The 25,844-nt window shown below is 41.8% G+C and overlaps 1 protein-coding gene across 4 annotated transcripts in view; it reads right to left on the reverse strand.

Moving 5' to 3' along the window:
• The window catches only part of KIAA0825 (KIAA0825 ortholog), a 2,250,404-nt gene that overhangs the window by 1,190,461 nt on the left and 1,034,099 nt on the right, over positions 1 to 25,844 (reverse strand). For all 4 annotated transcript variants that reach the window (XM_078675385.1, XM_078675384.1, XM_078675383.1 and 1 more), the window contains exon 11: positions 4,325 to 4,507. In XM_078675385.1, coding sequence (XP_078531511.1) covers positions 4,325 to 4,507 — 183 coding nt within the window. The remainder of the gene's footprint in view (positions 1 to 4,324; positions 4,508 to 25,844) is intronic.

The raw sequence follows: 25,844 nt of genomic DNA on the forward strand, positions 1-25,844 counted from the left end.
CTAAATTGGAGGTTGCACATCGAGTCATTGCTGGATTTGATTTTTCAGAATAAGGTGCAAATTGCTGAGGTAGAATTCTTACATCAGACGGTGGGTTCCATAGCACAATAAGCCACACTATGGCAACCTGTTGAACTTTACATACAAGGAATAATCTATCAGGATGCATACTAGGATCTTGATGGATATCCATACGCAATTAGAAAAAAAACACAGACCATGACATTAAAGGGCTGGACGGAACAGTCTTGGTGATGGCTCAAGCCTTAACCCTTGAAGAAATGAGTATTCTTCTACAAAGATTTAATGAACAGGTAGCTAGGGAGGATGCCTTCCTGGGACCAGACAATATGGACAGGGGGAGTGACCCAGCAGAATGTTAGCCTGGTTGCTCCAGAGGTATAGGCATAGCAGCTGCATACTCCAGCTCAGGGGAGAATGGGAAGAGCTCTTAGTAGCCAGCGAAGAGATTATTGGGGAGTTTGTAAAATATTTTGAACATCTATTTTGCCCATGATAAACAAAGACTGCATCTGAATTTGAGAACTTTTTAGGTGAAATAGCACTGGTGTGGTTGGAAAATTGTTATAGACAATTGTGAATAAACCAGTATCATTAGACGAGATTAAGACTGCCATTGATAGCATGGTGGTAGGAAAAGCACCCGGGTCCAACGATTTATCATCAGAATTTTATAAAGCGTATAAATACACACTAGCTCTACACCTCCTTGAAGTATCTATGGAAGCCTTGCGAATGGGAGTGCTGGCTCACTCAATGCACAAAGCTGTAATTACAGTACTTCTGGAACCAAGTAAAGAACCCACTAAATGTGCCTTGTATCTTCCACTGTTGTTGCTAAACCTTGAGAATATAATTCTGGCAGAGTCACTAGTCTATGATTATGGAAAGGATATTTTCTCCATCCCAATCAGGTTTTGTGCCACATGGATCCACCTCTCTTAACCTTCGTACAGTAGTCACAATCTTATCTCATTTAGCGTCTTGAGACCTCCCGGTGAATTGTGCGCTTTCTAAGAATATCTGACATTGAAATTGACATTTAAATTCTAAGCTATACCTTTATATGCAGAGAAGGTCAAAAGTCAAAGAAATCCAAGGAACCAACGGCAGATCTCAAATCCTGGACCTCTTTTCACCTTTCAGTAAATTAAGGTCCTATGCGCTGCAATTCCTGCACCTGCCGTTGTTCGGTACCACTGTGTCGCAGATAGAAACTGATACTTTGAATGGAATGGTGCACCAGGAGGGTATTTATACATTTCTTTCCAATAAGATTCAGGATGATGTATCTTTAATATGTGATTTACTGTGTTGTTTCATCATAGTTATAGCATGCACTGAGGCAGTATTTAATAATAGTTATGGACTTCGGTAAATGTTGCTCCTTTGGCATATTTCAATGGAGCAAATACCTTCCTTGATTTTAAAAATTGCTGTAGAAGATATTGGTGTTTTTTGTATATATGAGCGACTAAGGTTTGAACCATTTACATTCGTATGGGAAACAAGCAATTTCCTATTCAATTTTGAATTACGTAGGGGAATTTTTTTTAATACATGCATACTCAATGACCTTCTTTGCTGTCCACCACCATCACTCACCTCTTCCCATTCATTTTGTGATTTTTTTTATTTTGTTTGTTATACCTATTTTCTATACATATTACTAATAGGCGGACTTGATGGGTGCACATTCCCCATGGACTACATATGCATTTAGAATTTCACCAAAGTACAATTCTATCACTGACACCAAGATATTAATAAGGTATGTTCGAATTACCAAATTGGAAGAGGTTCATAAATAGATAGAGTGCACTATTCCATTATGAAAGTTGGACTCACACACATAGGTTTCGCCATAAGGTAAAAGTTCAAATAAATTGGAATGTGTGACTTAGGCACCCGATAAAAACATTAGGTGTACAATAAGTAAGCTCTATACCCAGAATGGTCATAATACTCCTTAACATATTGCTAGAGTGGGGATGTGGAACAATTTTGGTATCTCAGGGCTATCCCATGTAAGATGAGATGTGGAATGGTTATTTACTTACTGTCCATGGGTATTTTTGTTTGTTTCCTGTTTTTCGATAAGTGATCTTGTCCAATTTTCAGTAATGTTGTCAAATGTTTAAATTATGTTTATGCATATGTCCTTTGTCCCTGAAGTTTTGGTCATTGATTTGCACTCATTTTTACTATTACATTGTACAGGTATTTGTACTAGTCTCGTGTCTTTCTATGCTACAAGTGATTCTTCTTCTTTTCTTCTTTCTTTTTTTAATTTGTATTAATTTGGTATTTACCAGTGTACTGTGTATTTCTGTTAAATGTGTTTTTGTATGTTGTCTACAGCCCTGAAGAAGTGTGGAAAAATTATTTTTCCTGAACGAAACGTGTTGACTGGACGCTTTTTTCATGTGTGAATATATGTTTCAAGAGACAAAATAAAGGATTGAACTGGTTTCTATAAAGATAGATCGTCCTGAATCTTATTGGAAAGAAATATATAAATACCCTCCTGATGAACCATTCCATCCAAAGTATCATATGCAGAGAAGGTTTTAGACTCTTTGGAGAGGCCTTAACCAATGACCACCCTATGAAGGTGTGGCCTTGAAGGTCAGTTTCTGAAATCCATCTCCCTCCATTGCACTTAACCGGTGGCCAGAGTACGTATAAATAGTTTGACATCCGAGCCATTATAGGTGCGCAGGAATACCAGGAAGGGTTGCCCTCTCTCACTCCCGCTCTTTGTATTGTCCATGGTCCCACCAGCTATATATTTGTATGAATGCAATTCCCACAGAGGCGTATATCCGCATCTGTGCGTCATACCAGCCCCCGGCCATCTGACATCAGGGTGGGCATGTGCGGACAACAGCCGGGGGCCGTCCGAACCGCGCACGCATGGAATTCTCCCGCACCTCGGGGGAATTCCGGCTGCAGCGAAGCGGATACTTTAAGATGGAGGCACTTGCTTCCCTCCATATGTAATGATGACATGTTGCTTGTTCATGACCTGGCAGACAACCCCTCCCCTTTGCTACAAGAGGGGATTAGGTTTGACGGCTTCTCTAAAATCAAAAAAATAATTAGAACAATACTGAGTTTTTCCCACTCACAGATTCTACAACATAGCAGATGTTTGAATTACCAATTAGTTAGGTGAGAGACTCGGTTAAGAACGTGGGTGTTATCTCACACCGAGATAACGAAGCCCTGGTACTGAACTGACTGCACTATTCACTAGATTTGTATTTGTATATCATTTTCTCCCATATTGCCACCCACCTAATACACATTACAGAAATGACAAGTTTGAGTTATTTTAGTGTATGAAATGTGAAATACAGTGGATTGCTTTGTATAATGTACTTAATGAACTAGGGGCCTGATGTTGCAAAAGGCTTTTCCCATTCTGTCTCCATGGGAAAATGCAATAGTACATGAGAGGGTTAGTTATATACATAAAAAGGAATGTATTATTTCCCAACATCGTTACTTTCTATCACTATCTTTGAAGAGTTTTCTTCAGTTTGCTATTGCTCTATTAGCCCTGACAAAACATGTGTTGGCTGTCGCTTATGAAATGGCTCAGAATTTATGAAGTATAGAGCAGGTTAAGAATAAAGATGGGACAATTGTCAAGCAAAAAGTCTTAAGAGGTTCCTGGCTCTAGTGATTCATTTGTGTAATATGTGCACACACAATTTGATAGTCCCCAGCGCTAAGCTCTAGCCTATTACTACTATATCAGAACAGTGCCTGGCTTAGATGGGTTGTAGCAGGGCACCAGAACCCCTAACTTGTACTTCAGTAATATTAAGAATTGATTTCTGTACACTATTTCTGGGTTTCAATAGATTGTACTGCAATACCTATTTTGCAATGTTGTGTTTAAACAAAAGTAAAGCAGTCAAAATACTCTTTTGTACGTTGTGTGGGTTATAAACACTCTGACAAGAAAACATTGTTAATGTGAAGGAAGAATGGGTCTGGTGATCAAGGGCAGTGCTCCTCAAAACTCATACATTTTGAGGGCTTCAGACATTCTACTCCTCACAATTCCATCTATGAAGGCGAAATCATATGAAGAAGGCATGGAACAGGGTCCGGCTACAGAGCATGATATCCTATTACGACTTACCTGAATAATAGTTACCTTAATGATACAGACAGCCATAGCCAAAAGGAAAATACATTACTTCCTAACTAAGTCATTTACTACATCACTGACTAGACTATGAAAATGGGACATACAGTGTAGAATTACATGACAATTTCTTGCACTTACTTGTAAAGCACTTTTAACGGTGCACTTATGACAAACAGTGCAATAAGTAGATTGTTGCAATGGATGTTTATGTTCAAAATCCTGTGACACAGCTCCTGTGTAGGATTACACAGCTCTTGCACTGAGCGGCATACTGACCACAGAAAGTGTTCAACACACAGCAGAATAGTCGCAACATCAATCCTATAGGAAAAACAGAAAACATTGAAACATCATACAAATACTGTATCATCATGATTTACAAAGGCAGTTTTGCTAGGTAAACAATTTGAATGTAATCATTTTGTACATTAAATACATGCACACACTGTCTCTTGGGCTTAAGTCAATCACAGAATTTAATATTTGATGACAGTCCCATTGTTATGCACTGTTGATATACCCTTCATAAACTAATGTAGATTTCGTCCAAATTTCTACTTAATATAAATGGAACTTTGAGGTAGCCTGGAGACTTGTTCGAGGTGGAAAGTAATGCATTTATATCAAAATTAAGCATAATAAGCTACATAATGTTGTGTAAGTAAGTAAGTAAGTGAAACTTTATTCGGTCTCAATGTGCATTGGAAACCATAAAAGTACATTTTCATCACAATTTTGAGCATACGTCCTAAAAAAATATAATCAGCAAATTTAGCTCAGGATAAGAAGCATTCAAAATATGATTTATAAGTTCTTCCTATGTCTGATACAAAATTTAAAAAACTTTATAGTTGATAAAACAATTAATTCAGATTCTAAAAATTGGAGAGTCAACAGAGCTGGACGGCATACGATAGGTATAAGAAATCGTTTTCTTGGTTCAATGTAATATTTACAAAACAAGTTCATGTGTAGTGTTGATTGGGGGGAAGAACCATCACAACGGCACATAATGAGTGACCGAGACCAATCGTTTGCTATAGGAAAAGTGGTCAGCCTAAAAATTATATTTAACCTGAAACGTGGCAGGAGAAACCTCTCCTAGGAACTTATGGGCCAGGTTAAATAGATTTGGATCGTCATCGAAGTCTGAATCATTAAAGCGTGTTGGGTTGAGGGTTTATGAGTTACAGCACACAAGCGAAGCTCCTTCAGGTGTGATAGGGTTTTATTTTTAAGCGTCTTTCTCGCAATTGATCTCATATCCAGAGGATTTAGATAAAGGTGCTCTAAACCCATGTCATAGAGGAACCTTTTGACATAATTGAGCCAACCAATTTTAGTGGCATTCTTTAGCAAGAGACAGTCCCTCAATATGGCTTGAGTGAAGAATAGTTTATCTGAGGTCCATATATGATGCCAAAGAAGAATGGGCTCTGCCTTGATAAGATCAGTGATATACGACAGGTCCAGCTCTAAATGGCAGCAAAACGTTGATGTACCCAGGGGAACGGCTAAAAGGTATCTCATAAAACTATTCTCTACTTTTTGAATCGAATCAGCTTCGGCATACCCCCACACCCCCGCTCCATAAATTGCTGTGCTAATGCATTTGGCTTTATAAATTTGAAGCAATTCTTCAGGTGCTCTTTTGCCTAGCCTCTGAGAGAACTTTACCAGGGCCATAGTAGATTTTAAAAACTGAAGTTTTCTTGCCTCAATAGCTTGTCTCCAGGTACCCTTATCGTTTATTAAAACTCCCAGATATGGATAGGTTGGGGTACTATCCAGACTGGAATTATCCATATATCTCAGCTTCCCTTTGCTAGATTTAGAGCCACAGTTCATAACAAATATTTTTTTAATATTAACTTTTAGGTCAAGATTAGACATGAATGTGTTATAGCGAGACAGGGAAAGCTGAAGTTCATTGGCGGTACGAGCTAAGATCACTGCATCGTCCGCATAAAGCAGAGCGGGGATCAGACGTTGATGTATCCTGGGTATGTCCTTCGCCCCCTCCAACATTGCCAGTTCCAGGCCATTAGTGTATAAAATAAAAAGGAAGGGGGCCAGGACACAACTCTGTCTGACCCCACGCTCTACCTTAAATGAGTCCATCAACTCCCCCTAGAGCCAAATCTCACCCTTGCTGTGGCGTTTGAGTACAATTCCCGAAGGAATTGCACTAAGGGTCCATCCATGCCCAAGGTGGTTAAAACAGACCATAGCTTCGAGTGGCCCACGCAGTCGCAATAATGTTGTGAAAGTGTAAACACATTTATTTAATGAATTAGGAAAAGTCTTTGTTGCTGCTATTAAAACAAATATGTGTGATTGTCGATCATTGCAAAGCACTATGAAGTAATGGTAGTATATGACAACACCATAACAGTTTTCTTTAGAAAAGGACTGGTTATCTCTATATTAGTACAATTATGTTACCTAAAATTTCCAATGTTGAATAACCAAGTCTTAACATTCAACTACCGCCGTTGTTATAAGAATTGTAAGAGCCTACTATTTACAATTTTAAGAGAGCGTTCACAAACAGTTTCCTTTGATTTTATGTCAATGGTAGAAGTCCGCTTTCAGAATGAGCTCCCTATTATGATTACTGATTTCCCCTGGAACAAGGACTTCTGACTGGTGGTGTGTGCTTGTGCCTAGAGTGAGTCTTATTGGAAGCTACACAATGCAAATTGAAACATGGGAATCAGGCGCTAGGAACATCAGCTGGGGACAGTCAGGCAGTGGCTTATTAATTAGGCAGGGTGACCTTACCACCATAATATAATACAGTTGTCTTAGGTCACAACGCGGTACATGTGAGAAACTGTGCTCAACCCTAATAGCTGTGGCACAATTAGCAGTTTCTTTCTCTGAGAAAGGTGTGATAGGTTTAAGGGGTAGCAAACATCATGAAAATTAAGTACACAACAAATCCCAATACATTTGGATTCTTTTTTCATGCTGTAAATACTAATAAAATGGTTTAAAAAGAACTCAAACCAATATAGAGAAATCAAGAAAAATGTAATAAGCAAAATTGCCTAAAAATGGTTGAAAACGGATTATGGGAGAAAATATATAAATTTTAAAAGAAAATGTCAAACATTTCCCAAGAAACAATGGGGTGTAAAAATTACTTTTTGGTATTCAATGTGCATTAGTCAAAAACAGCCGCCAGAGACCACACCTGCATTAAAAAACAAAAACACAGAGCAATAACCAGTTAACTGTTCTGCTTTACAGGTGCAGGGAGGTTAAAGCAAGGGTGTTGTTACACTCCAATGCTTTCAATCTTCTGTATGTACTCATACAGGAGTCAAGTCACAGCTCCAACACTGAGACAGATCGCAGACCCAGCGGTAGTTCAAACCCTGCCCCGTGGCTACCTTAGCTACCTTATTCAGAGACAGGATCGAGAACTGGGTAGAGGTGGGGGCATAGCTATCATCTACAAAGATAAATTCAACTGTCAAATCTCAGCCAGTCTGATCCCTGACTGTGAAAGTCGTTTTTTGCGCTCGGTTTTTCTCCTACATGCACCTTTTCTGGTGTGCTTATTTATCGGCCGCCTGGGCCCATCGCCCACTTTAGTAAGAAGCTCCCAGAAATCATAGCCAAATCAGTGAGCTCCTTTTCTAATTTTTTCGTATTAGCTGATCTTAATATTCATTTGACCTGGCATACTCACTTGATGCCGAGGCAGTAACGGACAACTTGGACGCTCTGGCCCTGAAGCTTAAAGTGGTTGGTCCCACCCACCAAACAGGTCACTTCCTCGACCCTATTTTTCCTAATATTGATAGCCTTGTAGTGGAAAAGCACATTCCCCTTCCATGGTCCCACTATTACATAGTCCCCTTTGTTTGGACCCAAGAGGAGGGTAGTCAGCCACGGGAAACGGTAAAAACGTGGAATAGGAATTGGTCTAAATTGTCTATTGATTCCTGGGCATCTACTCTGGACAACATGAGACCTGCTCTAGGTAGCGATCCGGAATCCGCCAGCAATAATGTTAACCAATGGTTGGAGACATCATTAGAAACCCTAATTCCTAAAAAGTGGACAACCAGCAAAAAAGTTGAGCACTGTGCACCTTGGTACTCTCCCAAACTCAGAGAATTGAAACAACTATGTAAGCGTCTGAGGGAAACTGGAGAAGGGATTTCTCCACTACGGAGAAAACGAAATACAGAGATGCTATCAAAGCCTATAGGGCAGAAATTAGAGCTGCCCAATCAGGCTACTATGAAAATAAAATCATTTTAGCCGCCAACTCGCTACTGGAAATTTTCAAAATAACTAAGTCCCTCCTGAATCCTCCTGTGCCCCTTTGCCCTCACAGAATACCATTGGACGCTGTAACAATTTGGCACATTTCTTCTATAAGAAATTTTAAGACATTTACTCTACCTTTCAAACCCATATTTGTAGCAGCAAGGACCGACCTGTCTGAAGACCTTTCCCAATTCCCTGACCCCATTATTGACGCAATCCCCCCCCCATTGATATGAAAGTTCTAAACCTCTACTCTGACCAGCTGAAATCCGGCTCCCCGTGCGATATCGCACCCCCCACCATTCTCAATCAGGTCTTCGATTCCATCGCCCCGGTTATCCTGGAGCTTGTTAATACCTCTTTCTCCTCTGGGATTGTTCCTTCCTTATGGAAACGGGCCTTGGTCAGAGCTCTGTTGAAGAAACCAACCATGGACCCCAACTTATCGCCCAATTTAGCTCCTGCCAGTTATAGCCAAAATAAGTGAAAAATACGTCAACTCCGTTCTCTCCACATTCTTGGAGGAGAACGATTGTTTATATTCTTCACAAACTGGCTTCAGACCCAATCAAGGCATGGAGACTCCCTTACTAATGGTGATCGAGGAATCGGGGAAAATTGTAGATGTCGGAGGGTCCGTGTCAGAACACAAATACCTGATTAGGCTTGCTGACTCTTGCACAGGAACAGAGATGCTTGAACCCAAATCCCTCTCAGCAATGCTGGTAGGTCTTTATTCAGAACCTCCCATCATTACCTGAAGGGACGGGGGAATTGGATAAAATAAAAAATAAACAGAGAAGAGACATGTCCAGCGCTGCTTCCTTCAGTCCGCTACTCTTGGGTGAACTTGTTTATGGAAACCTAAAACAACAACACAACATTACAGTCTGCCCTTCTATTATCTATCTTGGTCTATTCTACTATTTTCTTTTATCTCCTCTCACCCACCCATGCGCTGCTGGACCTTAGCTCCTCTTCTGACTTTTGGTTATGATTCTCTTCACCTCTAATTAGTTGTCACTATATAAAAGAGATAACAGAAATTTTAATTTCTTTTCTAGTGGGTTAAAGGCTGGGTTTATCTATAGGCTTGAAAGTGCACTTACTTCACTAATCAGCGAGACTGCTTCTAAATGGTTTTCTGTTATTTTCTGTATTTTCAAATCTGTTCTTCAGAGGGACTAATTCAGGCCTTTACTTGTCTTTTGCAGGCAGGTGAACCATTCCCTCTTAGTCGTTTTCCTGGTGAGTATTACACATGTACTTCGTATTTATTTATTTCCTTGCATGACTGTGAACCTTTCTACTGTTTCTTCCTAGAAAACCTTTGACCTCTCTGTTCTCTGTTACAGGATTACTGCACTCTAGATGTTCCCTTCAAGACAGGTAAGTAATCGTGAAACTTTTATTCAGTAACTACAAACGTTCACTTAGCTTTAGTCTTCTCTATGTCTGTGTTCCAGCGCTTTACTTTACTCCTCAGACACCCCTTTTAGACTCCTCCTCTTCGACCTCCTCACTGTGGGTTCTATTGCTCCTCTTCACCGACTCCCAGCTCAAACGATAAAGTCTCTTGAATGACGGTAATGTTTTACAAGGAACTCGCGCTTGACTTCGTGTTCCGAGTTGAATACCGCCGCGGCAATCTTACAAGACAAGCGGGTGCTCCGCTTATGATTTCTAGAATTACTTCAGCTAATTTGTGTCGCACGGGGAAACGAACCACTTCAGGCCAGGTTCTTCAGTGAAGTGCGCAGTTCCCCGGGCTCTCGCGCTCCACATCGAATTTTCAGCAGTAACGGTCAGAGATACTGGAACGTCTACTGCCCTCTGCTCTGGCATCGACGGCGGCCATCTTAAGTCTCCACGACCGTACCCTATCAGACCAAGTGTCCTTAGTAGGTTTTGATCCAGACTGCACCGTAGTTGGATAGGAAAGAATGGAACCAAGGATTCGGGTCCTCACAGTACCCCCCAACAAGGCAGATTCCTTCTTTCCTGGCTTGGTAGGAAATCGTTGATGAAAGGATTTAATTAGTCTTGGTGCATGAACATCCTTCTCTTGTTCCCAGGATCGTTCTTCTGGGCCATAGCCTTTCCAGTCTATTAAATAGTACAACTTGCCTCTGGATCTTTTAGAGTCCAAAATTTCTTTTACTACATACTCAGTTCCTGTTTCCAATTGAATTGGCTTCGGGGGTGATTGATTTCTCAGGTTAGCAGAAGCCTTCTTTAACAGTGATACATGGAAAACTGGGTGTATCTTTAACTTAGGTGGCAGTTTTAGTCGATAGGTAACCTGATTAATTTGTTCCTCAATAGGATAAGGGCCAATGAATCTGGGTTGGAACTTTCTGTTTCCTTTTAGTCTCAAGTTCCTGGTGCTTAACCAGACCTTATCTCCATTAGTCAAGGGTGGCCCTGCTCGTCTCTTCCGGTCAGCATATTTCTTGTACTTTTCTTTTGCTACTTTTAGGTTGTCTTTAGTTTTTTGTTGAATTTGAAGCAGGTGCGACATAACTTCCTTAACTGCTGGAACTGCCGTTTCCATTTGTCGCATGGTAGCATTTGGATGTCTGCCATAGTTTACAAAGAAAGGGGAGAACCCTGTCGAGCTGTTCTTTGCATTATTGTGAGCAAATTCCGCTGTCCACAAATAATCTGACCAATTCCCCTCTTCTTTTAGAAGGAACAACCGCAAATATTGTTCTAATTCTTGGTTTACCCCCTCCGTCTGCCCATCGGTCTCGGGGTGGTAACTAGTGGAGAATCTAACTTCTGTTCCCAACCCTTCCATAAAGGCCTTCCAAAAACGGGACACAAATTGGGAACCCCTTTCAGAAATGACAATCTTAGGAATTCCATGTATTTTCACAATCTGGGAGCTGAAGTGGGCCGCTAACTGTTTGGCAGAAGGAACCCCCTTCAAAGCTGTGAAGTGGGCCATTTTTGAAAGGGCATCCACCACCACCAGGATGGTGTTGTATCCTTGACTGGTAGGTAAATCGGTGATAAGATCTAATGTAACGTGTGCCATGGATGGGGAGGTGTGGGTAGAGGTTGTAATAACCCTTTTGGAGCCTGCCGTTCTGACTTCCCCTGCGCGCAAATCTCACAAGACTTAACATACTTCTCAATATCTGATGCCATCTTAGGCCGCCAATAGTGTCTCTTGATCATCTCCTCCGTCTTGGCTTCTCCTTTGTGACCAGCTAATTTATCATCATGACACTCTTGCATTACTTGTTGCTGCAATTCCGTTGTCGGTAGATACAAGGCATTCCGATAGTAGGGCATTTGTTGAATTATCCTTCTGTTAGCATCCTCCTCCGCCCAACTCTGCATAGCCTCGGAACTCATCACGTCTGCTATCGACTCCTGTAGTCGAACGGTTGTTGTGGCTCCTATGATCTTGTCACTGGGGATGATTGGCTGAATAACTGTAGTATTTCTTTGAAACTCTGTTCCAATCCTGGATAGCGCATCTGCTTTCCCATTTTGAGCTCCAGGGTGAAACGTAATCACGAAATCATAGTCTGCAAAATACAGAGACCACCTCAGTTGTCGTGGTGTGAGAGTTCTGGCCGTTTTTAAGAACTTTAAGTTGCGATGATCCGTGAACACAGTTACTTGATGTCGGGCTCCCATCAAATAGTGTCGCCACTCCTTAAAGGCGTCCTTAATCGCCAACAGTTCCTTCTCGGTGATCGTATAGTTCACTTCCGCTTGAGATAACTTTCTTGATCGATAGGCGACCGGATGCAGTTGGCCAGTGGTCTTGTGTCGCTGCGATAACACTCCTCCCACTGCTTGGTCTGACGCATCGGTCTCTACGTAGAAAGGCTCCGAGGGATCAGCATGCAACAAGACTGGCGCCGTGGTGAAATCTTCTTTTAAAGATTGAAAGGCCTCCTCCGCTTCCTTTGACCACTCAAACTTGGTTCCTTTTCTCAGCAATTTGGTAAGGGGGAGAATCTTTCTGGAGAATTCGCTGATAAATCTCCGGTAGAAGTTAGCGAAACCAATGAAGCTTTGGACTTCCTTCACGCTCCTCGGAGATTCCCAGTTCATCACCGCTTCCATCTTGCGTTGATCCATCAAAATTCCGGAAGGTGATAGAACGAAGCACAAGAATTCCACACGTGAGACATCAAAAGCGCATTTCTCTAGCTTCACAAACAGTTTATTCTCCTGTAACTTCCGCAACACTCCTTTCACTTGTTCATGATGTCTTGCCACGTCAGAGGAATAAATTAGAATATCGTCAATGTACACAATAGCACACTGGTCAATAGGTCCTTCAGGACGTCGTTAATGAAGTGCTGGAAGGCTGCTGGGGCATTACACAATCCATAGGGCATCACCTAATATTCAAAAAGCCCAAATATAGTCCGAGATGCCGTCTTCCACTCATCTCCTTCACGCATTCTAACTAGATGGTAGGCCCCCCTCAAGTCGAGATTGGTGTAGATTTGAGCCCCCTTCACTTGGTCCAGGAGCACCGAAATCAAGGGTAAAGGATACCGGTTCTTCTTAGTTATTTTCTTGATGGCTCTGTAGTCGATGCATGTCCGCAAATCTCCCTCCTCCTTCGGTACGAAAAATAAGGGAGAAGAAACGGGTGACTGGGACGGCCGGATGAACCCATTGGCGAGATATTTATCTAAGTATTCTTTTAGATGTTGGTGCTCCTTCTCTGTCAAGGCATAGACTCGGCTACATGGCAAATTTGACCCTGGCTCTAATTCAATCTTGCAGTCATAAACTCGATGTGGTGGTGGATTTCCACCTTCCACTTCATTGAACACTCCATAAATTCCTTGTATTCTTCAGGAACTTCCTGAACGTTGATCACGCACATGGAGTGCTCAATGGTACACAAGGTCTGGGCCGGATTGCTCTTTACTAATCTGGTCTCGGAGTTAAAACAATTCTCGTGACAATAACTCGACTCCATTATAATGGTTCTGGAACTCCAGTCGATCGTGGGGTTGTGATCCGTAAGCCACGGGAGACCAAGGATTAGTTGGAACTGGGGGGCATCGATCAAATTAAACTGAAGTTTCTCTTGATGTCCATCGCTGGTCGTCAATTGGATCATTTCCGTGTGGCTCACAATTGGCCCTGAAGATAGGTTTGTCCCATCCACTGCCCGAACCGGCTCGCTCTTTGCCTTTCGGATGGCCTGTATTCCAGCTTGGGCGGCAAATTTTAGATCGCGGAAATTTCCTGTGGCTCCCGAATCAATCATCACTGAAACTTCCGTTAGGGTAGTCTGTCCGAATTTCACTTCCATAGTTAGAACTAAATGCGGAGCCGCTGATTGTAGCGTATTCGCCACTTGATGTTCATGTGGAGTTATCTCTTGAATCGCACTCACCCGCTCAACTCCTCCCACAGGTGGTGCCGTTAGTTTTCCTTCGGCTTGAAAGGGCCCTTAGGTTTCTTCGGACAATCTCGAACAAAGTGACTTCCGGATACATACATTGGTTATTTGCTCTTCTTTTCTCCTTTTCTTCCTTGGTCAAAGGGCCTCTTATTGCTCCAATCTGCATTGGTTCGGTTCCTGCGTGAGACTCTGAGGTTCTTGCGCCATCTGACCGAGCCCGGTAAAATCGCGGAGGTATCACCTTAAAGTCTTTCTTCTTTTCTCCACGCCTCTCTCCCTAAGGGAAATCTATCTCTAACACCAAGTCTATAAGTGCTGAAATCTCGGTGGGGCGATTGGGAATCTGAGCCAGACTGTCTTTTAATTCGTCTCTCAACCCCCAATAAAATACTGCAGCTCTCTTGCTCTCCGGCCAATCGGTTTCCACCACCAACTTATTGAATTGGGCCAGATATGCAATTAAGTCTCGATTTCCCTGCCGTAAATCTAGCAGTTCGTAATCCACCACTTGAGATATTCTCCGTCGGTCGACTATCCGTAAGAACTCTCGTTTGAAATCTTCAAAGTTCCTCAATAAAGGGTCATCTTGACTGTGACTAAGGGCATGGACCACGAAGCTGCATCCCCACTTAGATATGAGAGTATGAAAGCCACTCTAGACTGCACGTCTGGGAAGATAGAAGGGCGGCACATGAAGTGTAATGAGCACTGAGAGAGGAAGATCTGCGCCTTCTGTGGACCCCCATTGAATCTCTCGGGCGCTGCCAATGGTATGACTGGTGAAAGGGAATGTATCCCTTGTGTGGTAGATCTATTGGTAGTTTCTAGTACTGGATTCATGGCTTCTCTCTCTAAACTACTAGGTTGGCGCAATCTTAACGCTAATTCTGCAGTTTCTTTTCTGGCACTAATTACTTCTTGTCTTAGATTTCGATTTTCCTCCCTAACCGCTCCCAATTCCTTCTGAATTGCATCTAGAATGGTTCCTAAGGATTGGACATCAATTCCTTCCGCCATCTCTGTTCGGGTGCGAAGGCAACTTGGGCACTTCACTCTGTCAGAACACAAATACCTGATTAGGCTTGCTGACTCTTGCACAGGAACAGAGATGCTTGAACCCAAATCCCTCTCAGCAATGCTGGTAGGTCTTTATTCAGAACCTCCCATCATTACCTGAAGGGACAGGGGAATTGGATAAAATAAAAAATAAACAGAGAAGAGACTTGTCCAGCGCTGCTTCCTTTAGTCCGCTACTCTTGGGTGAACTTGTTTATGGAAACCTAAAACAACAACACAACATTACAGTCTGCCCTTCTATTATCTATCTTGGTCTATTCTACTATTTTCTTTTATCTCCTCTCACCCACCCATGCGCTGCTGGACCTTAGCTCCTCTTCTGACTTTTGGTTATGATTCTCTTCACCTCTAATTAGTTGTCACTATATAAAAGAGATAACAGAAATGTTAATTTCTTTTCTAGTGGGTTAAAGGCTGGGTTTATCTATAGGCTTGAAAGTGCACTTACTTCACTAATCAGCGAGACTGCTTCTAAATGGTTTTCTGTTATTTTCTGTATTTTCAAATCTGTTCTTCAGAGGGACTAATTCAGGCCTTTACTTGTCTTTTGCAGGCAGGTGAACCATTCCCTCTTAGTCGTTTTCCTGGTGAGTATTACACATGTACTTTGTTTTTATTTATTTCCTTGCATGACTTTGAACCTTTCTACTGTTTCTTCCTAGAAAACCTTTGACCTCTCTGTTCTCTGTTACAGGATTACTGCATTCTAGATGTTCCCTTCAAGACAGGTAAGTAATCGTGAAACTTTTATTCAGTAACTACAAACGTTCACTTAGCTTTAGTCTTCTCTATGTCTGTGTTCCAGCGCTTTACTTTACTCCTCAGACACCCCTTTTAGACTCCTCCTCTTCGACCTCCTCACTGTGGGTTCTATTGCTTCTCTTCACCGACTCCCAGCTCAAACGATAAAGTCTCTTGAATGACGGTAATGTTTTACAAGGAACTCGCGCTTGACTTCGTGCGCCGAGTTTCCGAGTTGAATAGCGCCGCTGCAATCTTACAAGACAAGCAGGTGCTTCGCTTATGATTTCTGGAATTACTTCAGCTAATTTGTGTCGCACGGGGAAACGAACCACTTCAGGCCAGGTTCTTCAGTGAAGTGCGCAGTTCCCCGGGCTCTCGCGCTCCACAACGAATTTTTAGCAGTAACGGTCAGAGAGACTGGAACGTCTACTGCCCTCTGCTCTGGCATCGACGGCGGCCATCTTAAGTCTCCACGACCGTACCCTATCAGACCAAGTGTCCTTAGTAGGTTTTGATCCAGACTGCACCGTAGTTGGATAGGAAAGAATGGAACCAAGGATTCGGGTCCTGACAGTCCGTGGCCATTATACTACTCGACCTTAGCGCGGCCTTCGTCACGGTCAAAAAATCAACTCTTGGCTGTGAGACTAAGAGAAAGTGGAGTGATGGGAATATTACTTAAATGGCTTGAGTCTTTTCTGATAGATAGGTCATTTCAGGTCTTTGAAGACACAGCTGTCTCTGAAAGGATGCCTCTGAGATACAGGGTGCCTCAGGGCTCTTCCCTGAGCCCCACGCTTTTTAATATTTATATGCGCCCCTTGGCCGAGATGGTCAAACCCTTTGGGGTTAGGATCATCACATACTCTGATGACACTCAGTTGATTGTGTCCCTTAACCCTTCGGACAATAATAAAACCAACTTGGCAAATTGCCTGGAAAAGTGTCAGCGTTGATGGGCGGCTCTTTCCTAAAACTGAATGCCGCTAAAACTGAACTGATGTTTTTGGGCAAGTCTACCAACCTGGAGATCAGTACACTTTGGCCTAAATGTCTAGGTACTATGCCACCCCCCAAAGAGCAAATAAAAAGTCTTGGGAGTGGTTGGACCACAACCTGAACTTTAGGGAACAGGCGCACAGAATAGCAGGTACCTGTTATGGCATCCTTAAAATGATTAGAAAGATTCTACCCCTTCTGCCCTTTATCGCTAGGAAACTGCTGGTACAAGCCTTGATTCTCTCGCGGCACGATTACGCCAATGTGATCTATTTAGGCGGCCCAAGTTCTACCATCAAAATACTTCAAATGGTCCAAAATTGTGCGGCACGACTGCTTATGCAGGCTCATAATCGTGAATCCGCCAAGCCTCACATCACCTCTCTGCACTGGCTGCCAGTGGCCAAGAGAATCCAATTTAAGGCCTTGTGCATTGCCCATAAGTCTCTTTCGGCTAGTGCTCCGCCGATTCTCTGTGCCGTCATCCCCCCATATCTTCCAAAAAGATTACTGTGCTCTGAGAAGAAACATCTCGCAATTGTTCCAGAGTTAACAGGGTGCGGAGTGGTGACTGGCTATTTTCCGCCATTGCGGCGATATGTTGGAACCAGACCATATTCGGCTGGAGCCCAACCATCTATTGTTCCACAAACATCTGAAGACTCTGCTGTTCCCCTAAATCTGATGTCTTGTCTTGATTTGGGCTCTGTCTCTAGCGCTGGGAGGCCTTTGGCAGCCATGCACTTTATAAGTGTATATTCATTCATACATTCATTCACTCGGTTCATGCTCGTGAGTCTCAATTTCTTGAAAACACTTAAGCCAGTCATGGTCTCTAGCACAGCTCCCATACTTCAGGGAAGGCTCCTAAAGTATAGGGCAAGCTACTGTCCTTTGAAGAGCACTGCCAATCCCTGGATTTCCAAGTGAGGAGCAGGAAACATCTCAGACACATTACAAGGCAGACAAAACACACAAAGAGAGTGTCTCAAGAATCCGACAATTGTATTGTAGATTTTGTTCTCTTTGCTTCTTCTCTCCTTCTTTTATGAAATACACATGGTTCAATAGCATCAATATCAATGTATTCTTCTCCGATATCAAAATGACCTGGGAGCCGTGGTATGAAGTCTCAAAACAATTCTCTTTATTATTCTTCAATACATCAAAGGAACAGCCCGGCCAACATGTTTTGTCCTCCGAGAAGACTTCATCAGGGTTAATGTATTTCTTTACAGCAATGTCACATCGAAGTCTAAGTGTAAAAGTGTAAAAAGATGACAGGTTCCCTCTTAAGCAGCTCCAAGTCCCCTCCCTGATCGAGTCCTATGGATTATGGTATTGATTTTTTATACATTTCCACTTGTATTTATCCATATTTATTTTTTGCCCATTTTATTAGTATTTATCCATATTTATTTTGTGGTTTGCGAATAAATGGAGTCAAAATTGGTAAAAAAAATTTGGTTTCAATTTCTTTTATTTGGTTTTCACATTTCCACACAATGAGTACATCAACAATAGAGGCCATTGCATTTAACAAGCATGTAGATCTTTGACTATTAGTCAACGGGAAATCAACAATAGATAGAAAAAACACTTACGCATGTTTTAACATTTCGGATACCACATACTAGTTGCCGTAGGATTTATCTCATATCCGACCTGAAGTAGAGTCAAAATTGGTACATTTCCAATTTTTTTTAACTGATAAACATGTACTCACACCTGTAGCGTTTTAGTAAATTCAAAAGCCAAATATAGTAACACACTACATCCACAGGTAAATAGCAATTTACTACAAATATAGTTTAACATATGCCTGTATTTCAATATATCTTAATCAGTTTTTAACTCCTCATGCTATCTATCAACTCATATGTTGTATTGAAATTCACAGCAGACAGCATGGAAAGTCACTCATTAGAAGCACAATCTTCTGTATTTTTCTGCTTTAAAAAATAAATACAGGCAGGAAACACATTTTTTTCTGTCTGTATTTATCTGTAAAAATCCCTAATTATGATTTAGGAGTAGCTTTTCCTCGTGCTGTGGGCAGAGACAAATGTCTGAGAAGACTCTCTATAGGAAAGGCTTCTGTCAATTGGGTCTTCTTATTGCATGTCAATGTCAAAAGGCCAGCTGCTGCTGTGGTCTTTTGTGATTCAAGGCATTTATTCTGAAACACAATTTCCCTTGAAGAATCGGTGCAAATAACGTTACATCTAGACCTATCTAGATGTCCAGTATTTGGAATCTGAAAATTCCAAACCGACATAGCTGTTCCCTTTCTTCCTGTAATATCATTTCCTGCCTCAAGCATATATAAGCAGGCCTGGGCATAAGAAGGGAGCTTCGCAAGACGTTGGTTACCTGGCATTTTTCACCTTTAATCTCAATGTTTTTCCTTGTGGATTTGACCATCTGGAAGAATTATGCTGTGTATCAACCTTAGTATGGCCTCTCAACTACTAGCATTACATTAAGCTTGCCAAGGCGGTATTTTCACTATTATGGCTTTTTTTCCTAACTGGGATTTTCTTAAAGAGACACTTGCCATGTTTCACATGTGCATGGAGGCCCCATGGGAGGAGTTGTGCTTTCTTCAAGCAATCTAGAAGGCAGCTATAGAAACCTTTTTTCTGTCGAATCCTTGTCAATGAACTAGATTTTTGGAAAGAAAAATTAAGCAAGTTTCTATTACGTCCTGGCTTAAATTGTAAAACAGCATTTTGTAGCTATGCACTGTAAGGATGTACTTGTCTTAAATATTTAGTATGTGCCACCTTTATACATTAATCTTCCTTCTCCATGGATTAGAGGGTATACTTAGCGGTGACGTAGCTCGGTAAAGGTAGTATTTTTTACGTGGCAAAACCTTTTTCTCTGACATATGATACTAATGATTTAAAATACAGCCAGCAAGGCCCGTATGGTGTACTTGCAGCCATACTTTTCAGTAATACACGTGGGTAGTGTAAATATAGACTACAGCCCACAGGTGCATTTGCATTCCAGGCCACTGATTCATTTTACGGTGACATCTCACCATGACCTTCATAACATGCTGTTATCGTTACAATTTCCTACATCTAGGATTAATGATCTCATCTACCACAGTATCAACCACAGCAATATACTATATATAGGTAACCATACGGAATGTAAATGGGTACATATCCATCAATTTACCACAGCTATCACAGATGGAAGCATGCATAGCTAGGCTACCCATCATATGTACTTGTCAGGTTTAATTAAGTCCATGAAGCCCCGTGCATGGTCCTCAGATTTAAACACATTTCTTGGGGCATCCCAGGCTTTTGTGCATGACCTTTTTTCATAATATACCAATATGTATTGTGACTGTAGATATCAACGGCTGGAGGACTTGAGCTACACCATTAGAGGGCAATGCCCAGTTGGTTTACAGTTCCTTCTGCTGAATATTTCCTCGTTGGATTGTGATTTATTCGAAGGACTCCTACTCATGAACAGTGTCATATTTGTTCTCTATTGAATACCACATTGTTATCATCACTGAACGTCTGTACGTTTTACTGGTATGTGAGCATTCGTTAGGACTTGAGAACGTCTCTATTGACCTACGATTTCTGATCACTGTGTCCTGTTCCAAAGGATACTACTAAATTCCACTTGTAGCATGAGATCCATCATGCATGTTAGTTTCTTTCTAATGTACACATTTCAATCCCAATTTAACTATTTGGGTAGTAACTACCATCTTTTTATATGCAGGCTCCCGTTCGTCTTGGTTTTAACTCTTTTCTCTTTTCAGCTGAAGGTTTCATCGGTCATAGGTCTCTCAGTCTAGTGGTCACTTTGGTCGTATGATAGGTTATACTTAACACCATGGACCTGCAGTACTGACAGCTTGTGGCCATTCAACTCCACCAGCACTGCTGTCACGATAAATAGTTTCAAGAACTTCTCACGTACCTTTACCCAATTGCCCTTAACTCAATCACCTTTCTATACTAGACACATATATTGCATGCATAAATGCTCTCACCGCTTGCATCAAGTACCAACTCTGTCTCATTTCTTCACCCTTGAGATACAGCAATGTACTTCAGCTGATATTCACAAAAGAACAACTTTCCACAGAAATGTTAGGAAACAGCGCATTTATTTGTGGAAATACAGATGCAATATACAACAACCTTCTATGAACTAAGTAAGTGCTAAATTTAAACAGTATACAATAACTCGCTTGAAAACCAAGAGAATGCAAAGTTTGTTTCTATTTAGAAACACATTTCTATTTAATTTAGAATATGTGTTTATGGGGAGCTGAAGTTGGAAATGTATAGTGCAGTACATGGTTAGACAACACCATTTGGCCAAATGAACTTCTGTTACACTTTGAAGCATAAAAAGAGCTATTTTCCAGGGGAATGGCATTTAAAAATGGACTGGTGCATTCATGTTGAGAAGGTAGTCAACACATGTAGACCCAAGAAATTCAAAACAAATCTGGGGTGCGTGGATAAGATAGTGTGTGTAATGTAATGTAATGTAATGTATGTATACTTGTAAAGCGCACTGTTACCTCGTTACGTGATGTCCTGGCGCTGTATACCGCTGGGGAACCCGTCCTGGCTTTCCCTGTGAGAGGGCACCCCAAGGTGAAGCCAGGCATCCCCGGCGTTGCTGAGGCCGTTGTGGAGATTAAGCAAGCTATTGCCCAGAGTTGCAGAGTGGGACTCATGGTTAGCTTAGGCACCTAAGCGAGAATTATCGAGTCCGCGGACATTGACCCAAGACCCTGCCGCGTCGGGAATTGAACCCTGGTCCCGGGCCGACCTCTGTTTCAGGGTCTGCCGCTTCTAACCAGTGAGCCAAACTTCTCCATAGTGTGACATGTCTGACAGGAGAAGGGGTTATTCTCCCCCTAAGTGTTTATTTGGATCGTTGCATGTTATGCACTGGGATGGTGAGGACGTACATACAAATGCACAAGAACCATTGATAATGCATTTATCTCATTTGAAATAGAAAATGGACAAACATGTCAGCCGTGACAATGTTGCTATAGATACAGTTATCTTTGGACTGTTATTTTATTAGCTGAAAACTGAATAGCAACAAAAATATTTTCACAAAAAGAGCACTTTGCGAGGATTCAAGTCGTACCTTATTTCACAGATTAAGGTTTACTTTGAATTTTATTTTTCCAAATAAATGAAAAGGCTGTGGAAGAAAGGTGGAGTTGCAGCAATTGCATGGTCAGAATTAGGGGCGGATTTGTGAGTAGAGCACCCGGCATAATTAGGTAGAAACCCACAAATGTTTACTTTCTGGGTAGGTGTTTAGCTGTGACCTTTAAATCCCCATCCTACAAACGTACACACGTGTTCACGTGTAAAGGAGTAAATGTCTTCACAGTGCAGTGAAAACTGTTTTCAAGAAAGTACATTTACTGTTGAGAAAAAAAATAGCAAATTGACATTTCCACACCTTTTACTATTCACGCATGCTGAAATTTCCCTCTGGTGATAATTTTGTATTCCTAACTTTGGTGTATTGGAGACCTTTAAATCCCCATCCTACAAACGTACACACGTGTTCTTGTGTAAATGAGTAAATGTCTTCACAGTGCAGTGAAAACTGTTTTCAAGAAAGTACATTTACTGTTGAGAAAAAAAATAGCAACTTGACATTTCCACATCTTTTACTATTAACGCATGCTGAAATTTCCCTCTGGTGATAATTTTGTATTCCTAACTTTGGTGTATTGGAGTACACAACAGTTTTTTCTTTTTTTTTTTTTTATCCTCATTTGCCTGGCCCTCCTCTTATTCAGCCTCCAGCTGCCTTGCGCGTATTAAATCAAAGTGCAAGGTTTCCACTGCACCTGAAAACACGATTGGTGAGAATCGGCAGGAGATGGCCCGAAGAGAAAAACGGGTAATGACTCCAAACTTGATGTTTAGTCAGTTTAACTAGCCTTCGGAACCAATTGAGGGGGCCTAGTTCTTGGAGTTCTAAGGCATAATCATTGGGCCGGGGGGAAAAAAAACAAAAAAACGGTTACTGTCTCCAATGAACAAAAAAGTTCCAGAAAGCCCAGCTGCGTGGACCACCTGATCTCGACATGTCTGTTTTGGAGGTTGCATAGAGAGATGATAACCAATTTGCATGTGTTGGTGCCGAGTTTTCAATCCAAACCTTGCATATCTCTCTTCTTGCAAGCAGTATTGCATAAAACAGAAATGTCCTTGAATGACCCTTAATGCTGTTATCCCATCCGAATATAATCAGGGGAAGTGTAATAGAGATCGAGATGTTGAGAATGGAGTCCAAAGTCGCTTTTACTTCATTCCAGACCTGTAGTATGCTAGGGCATTCTTTAAACATATGGATGTCCGAAGCTGCGATATAGTTACATTTATTGCATTTCTTCCCTGGGATAAATTTAGACAGCTTTAGAGGTGTAAAATAGGCTCGATGTATTGTAAAAAATGATTGCGCCTAAGCCATGCAGGTTTAACACACTTGTATAACAAGGTGCAGGATTTCTGCCAGATTTCGATACTCTGGGCACCGAGTTCTGTGCCCCATAGTTGTTCCGGGAGGATGAATTCTCCGTCTATCTCTTCTAACAGGCACCAGTACCACTGCGAGACTTCTTTGCCCCCTCCTGATTGTGCTACCAATTTCTCTTCAGTGATGCTGCGCTTCCCAAGTGTTGCCCCTGACCTGGCCAGAGCTTTGAACCAGCTGTCCAATTGTAAGAACTTAAACCTCGAAAGCTCTGTACCCAGTTGGTCCCGTAACTCCTCCCAGGGCCTCAATGATTCGCCTACCAACAAATCTCCCCATGTTGATATTCCTCCTACTCTCAACGGAATAGCGAGCCTGTCTTCCAGGCAAAGCGGCAGCCCTGGGGATTCCCAAATGGGTGCAAAGTTAGAGTAATATGGCCGACCTAGTTTCCTCCTTATATATGACCATGACTTCGCTTGGGACATAAGAATCTTTCATTTTACTTTTTTGAAGTATTTCTGATCTCCATATTTAAACATGTAGCCGTTAGTTGGTAGACCGGCTCCAATCAGCATGGCATTAAACATGAGACCTATTGATGTATTAGATGGAACTTTTAAAAGCATTCTTGAGTGAGACAGTTGGAATGCCCATGCATAATACTGCAAATCAGGCAGAGACAGACCCCCCTTTTCCCTCCTCCTTCTCAATTTCTTCCATGCCACTCTTGCCGATTTATAGCACCAAACAAAGGAATGGTGACATTTCTCCAAGGCTACATTATCGAATGCGAGAGGGATGGTATTAAAAATAAAAGTAAATTTAGGAAGGATGGACATCTTCATCAGACTTATTCTACCGAGGATAGTCAGTGGAAGGTTAGACCAAGATTTTAGTAATTTCTTGCTTTCATTAAACACTCTCTCGAGATTAACTTGAGCGATTTTGCCAACGTCTTGCACTACCCGAATATCCAGGTATCTCATTGAGTTGGTTACGTTTAGCTGTAAATCGGGGATGTTCCAAGTTATGATGTCAGTTTTGCTTGGGTTGATCTCATAGCCCGAGATGCGGCCAAACCCTTCGGCTCTCCTTATTACCTCTGGGAATGTGGTCTCCGGGTCTGAGGTAAAAACTAGGATGTCGTCTGCATAGAGAGCTACCCGCTTTTCCCACTCCCCAAATCTGAAAGGTGGAATAAATACATCCCGTCTTAGGACTTCTGCAAACGGTTCAATGTACAGATTGAAGAGGAGGGGGGAAAGCGGGCAGCCCTGTCTAGTGCCTCTCGAAATCCCGAGTGATTCAGACAGTGTACCATTTATTAAGAGCCGTGCAGATGGTGAGTTGTACATAAGTTCTATGGTGCGACAAAATTTCTCCCCAAAGTTAAACTTCTTTAGTACGTCATTGAGATAGGGCCAATTTACCCTATCAAAGGCTTTAGCCGCGTCTAGGGTGAGTGTTGCCAGCGGAAGGGAAAAAGATGAGGCGATGTTGATTGCCCCCACTAGGTCGTACGTTAGATCGGAAAGCTGATGACCTTTGATGAATCCCTTCTGGTCCTGGTGTATGATTTCCCCCACTACTGAACCCACTCTAGATGATAAGATAGAAGCAAATATCTTGTAATCGCTGTTCAATAGTGATATTGGGCGATATGACCCACATAAGGTTGGGTCTTTGCCAGGTTTGGGAATCAATACTATGGTGGCCTCGCTCCATGATCGAGGGGGGTCGTAGCCTTCCCTCAAGATACCATTAAAAAGGGCCGTTAAAGTAGGGACAATTGCATCAACCAAGACTCGATATAGTTCTCCAGGGAGTCCGTCAGGGCCTGCATCTTTGCCGTTTTTAAGTGACAAAATGACCTTCCTTACTTCTGTTTCGGAGATATCCATCTCAATCGCCTCGTGTTGTGCAGGTGAAAGGGATGGTAAAGGTATCTGATTTAGCCATGTATCCCTTGCCTGTTGGTTATCAAGGATATCTTCCCTGTATATTTCCTCAAAGAACTTCCTGAAGGCTGTACTAATTTCTTGGTTCGATGTCCTGAGCTCACTTTCCCCCTCAGCCTTGATCCCTCTTATATGGCTTTTGGCTTGATCAGCCTTAACCCTCCAAGCCAGGATCTTACCCGCTGTTTCTCCGAATTCAAAATGTGATATTTTACTCGCCTCCCATCTCTTTAATACTCTCTCTTGTAAAATATTTTCTAGCTGATTTCTCAGATCAGACATATTTTTTTGTTCTTGAAGTGACCCAATTGAAGCCTCAAGTCTCTGCTCAATTCTCTCTAGTTTCTGTTCAAGATTTTGAATTTTCGAATTATAGATTTTCCTCAAGTAGGAGGCTCTATTTGTGATACAACCTCTCAAGTATGCTTTTAAAGCCTCCCAGACCGTGTCAAGAGAGGCTGAGCACAAGTTAATATCTAAGAACATACTAGTTTCGTTCTTTAAATATGTCACTTCCTCCGGGTCCAATAAAATGGTACGGTCAAATGACCAAGAGGGATGTTTAATTTGATCTGGAAGTTTTAGCATAAATAAGAGAGCTGAATGGTCCGATAGGTGGGAGGGTATGTACTTGATAGTAGATATAGAATTTTGAAGGCAATAACTAAACAAGGCAAAATCGATTCTTGAC

Source organism: Lissotriton helveticus, chromosome 2_1 (assembly GCF_964261635.1).
Source record: "Lissotriton helveticus chromosome 2_1, aLisHel1.1, whole genome shotgun sequence".
In the NCBI taxonomy this organism is placed as follows: Eukaryota; Metazoa; Chordata; class Amphibia; order Caudata; family Salamandridae; genus Lissotriton; species Lissotriton helveticus.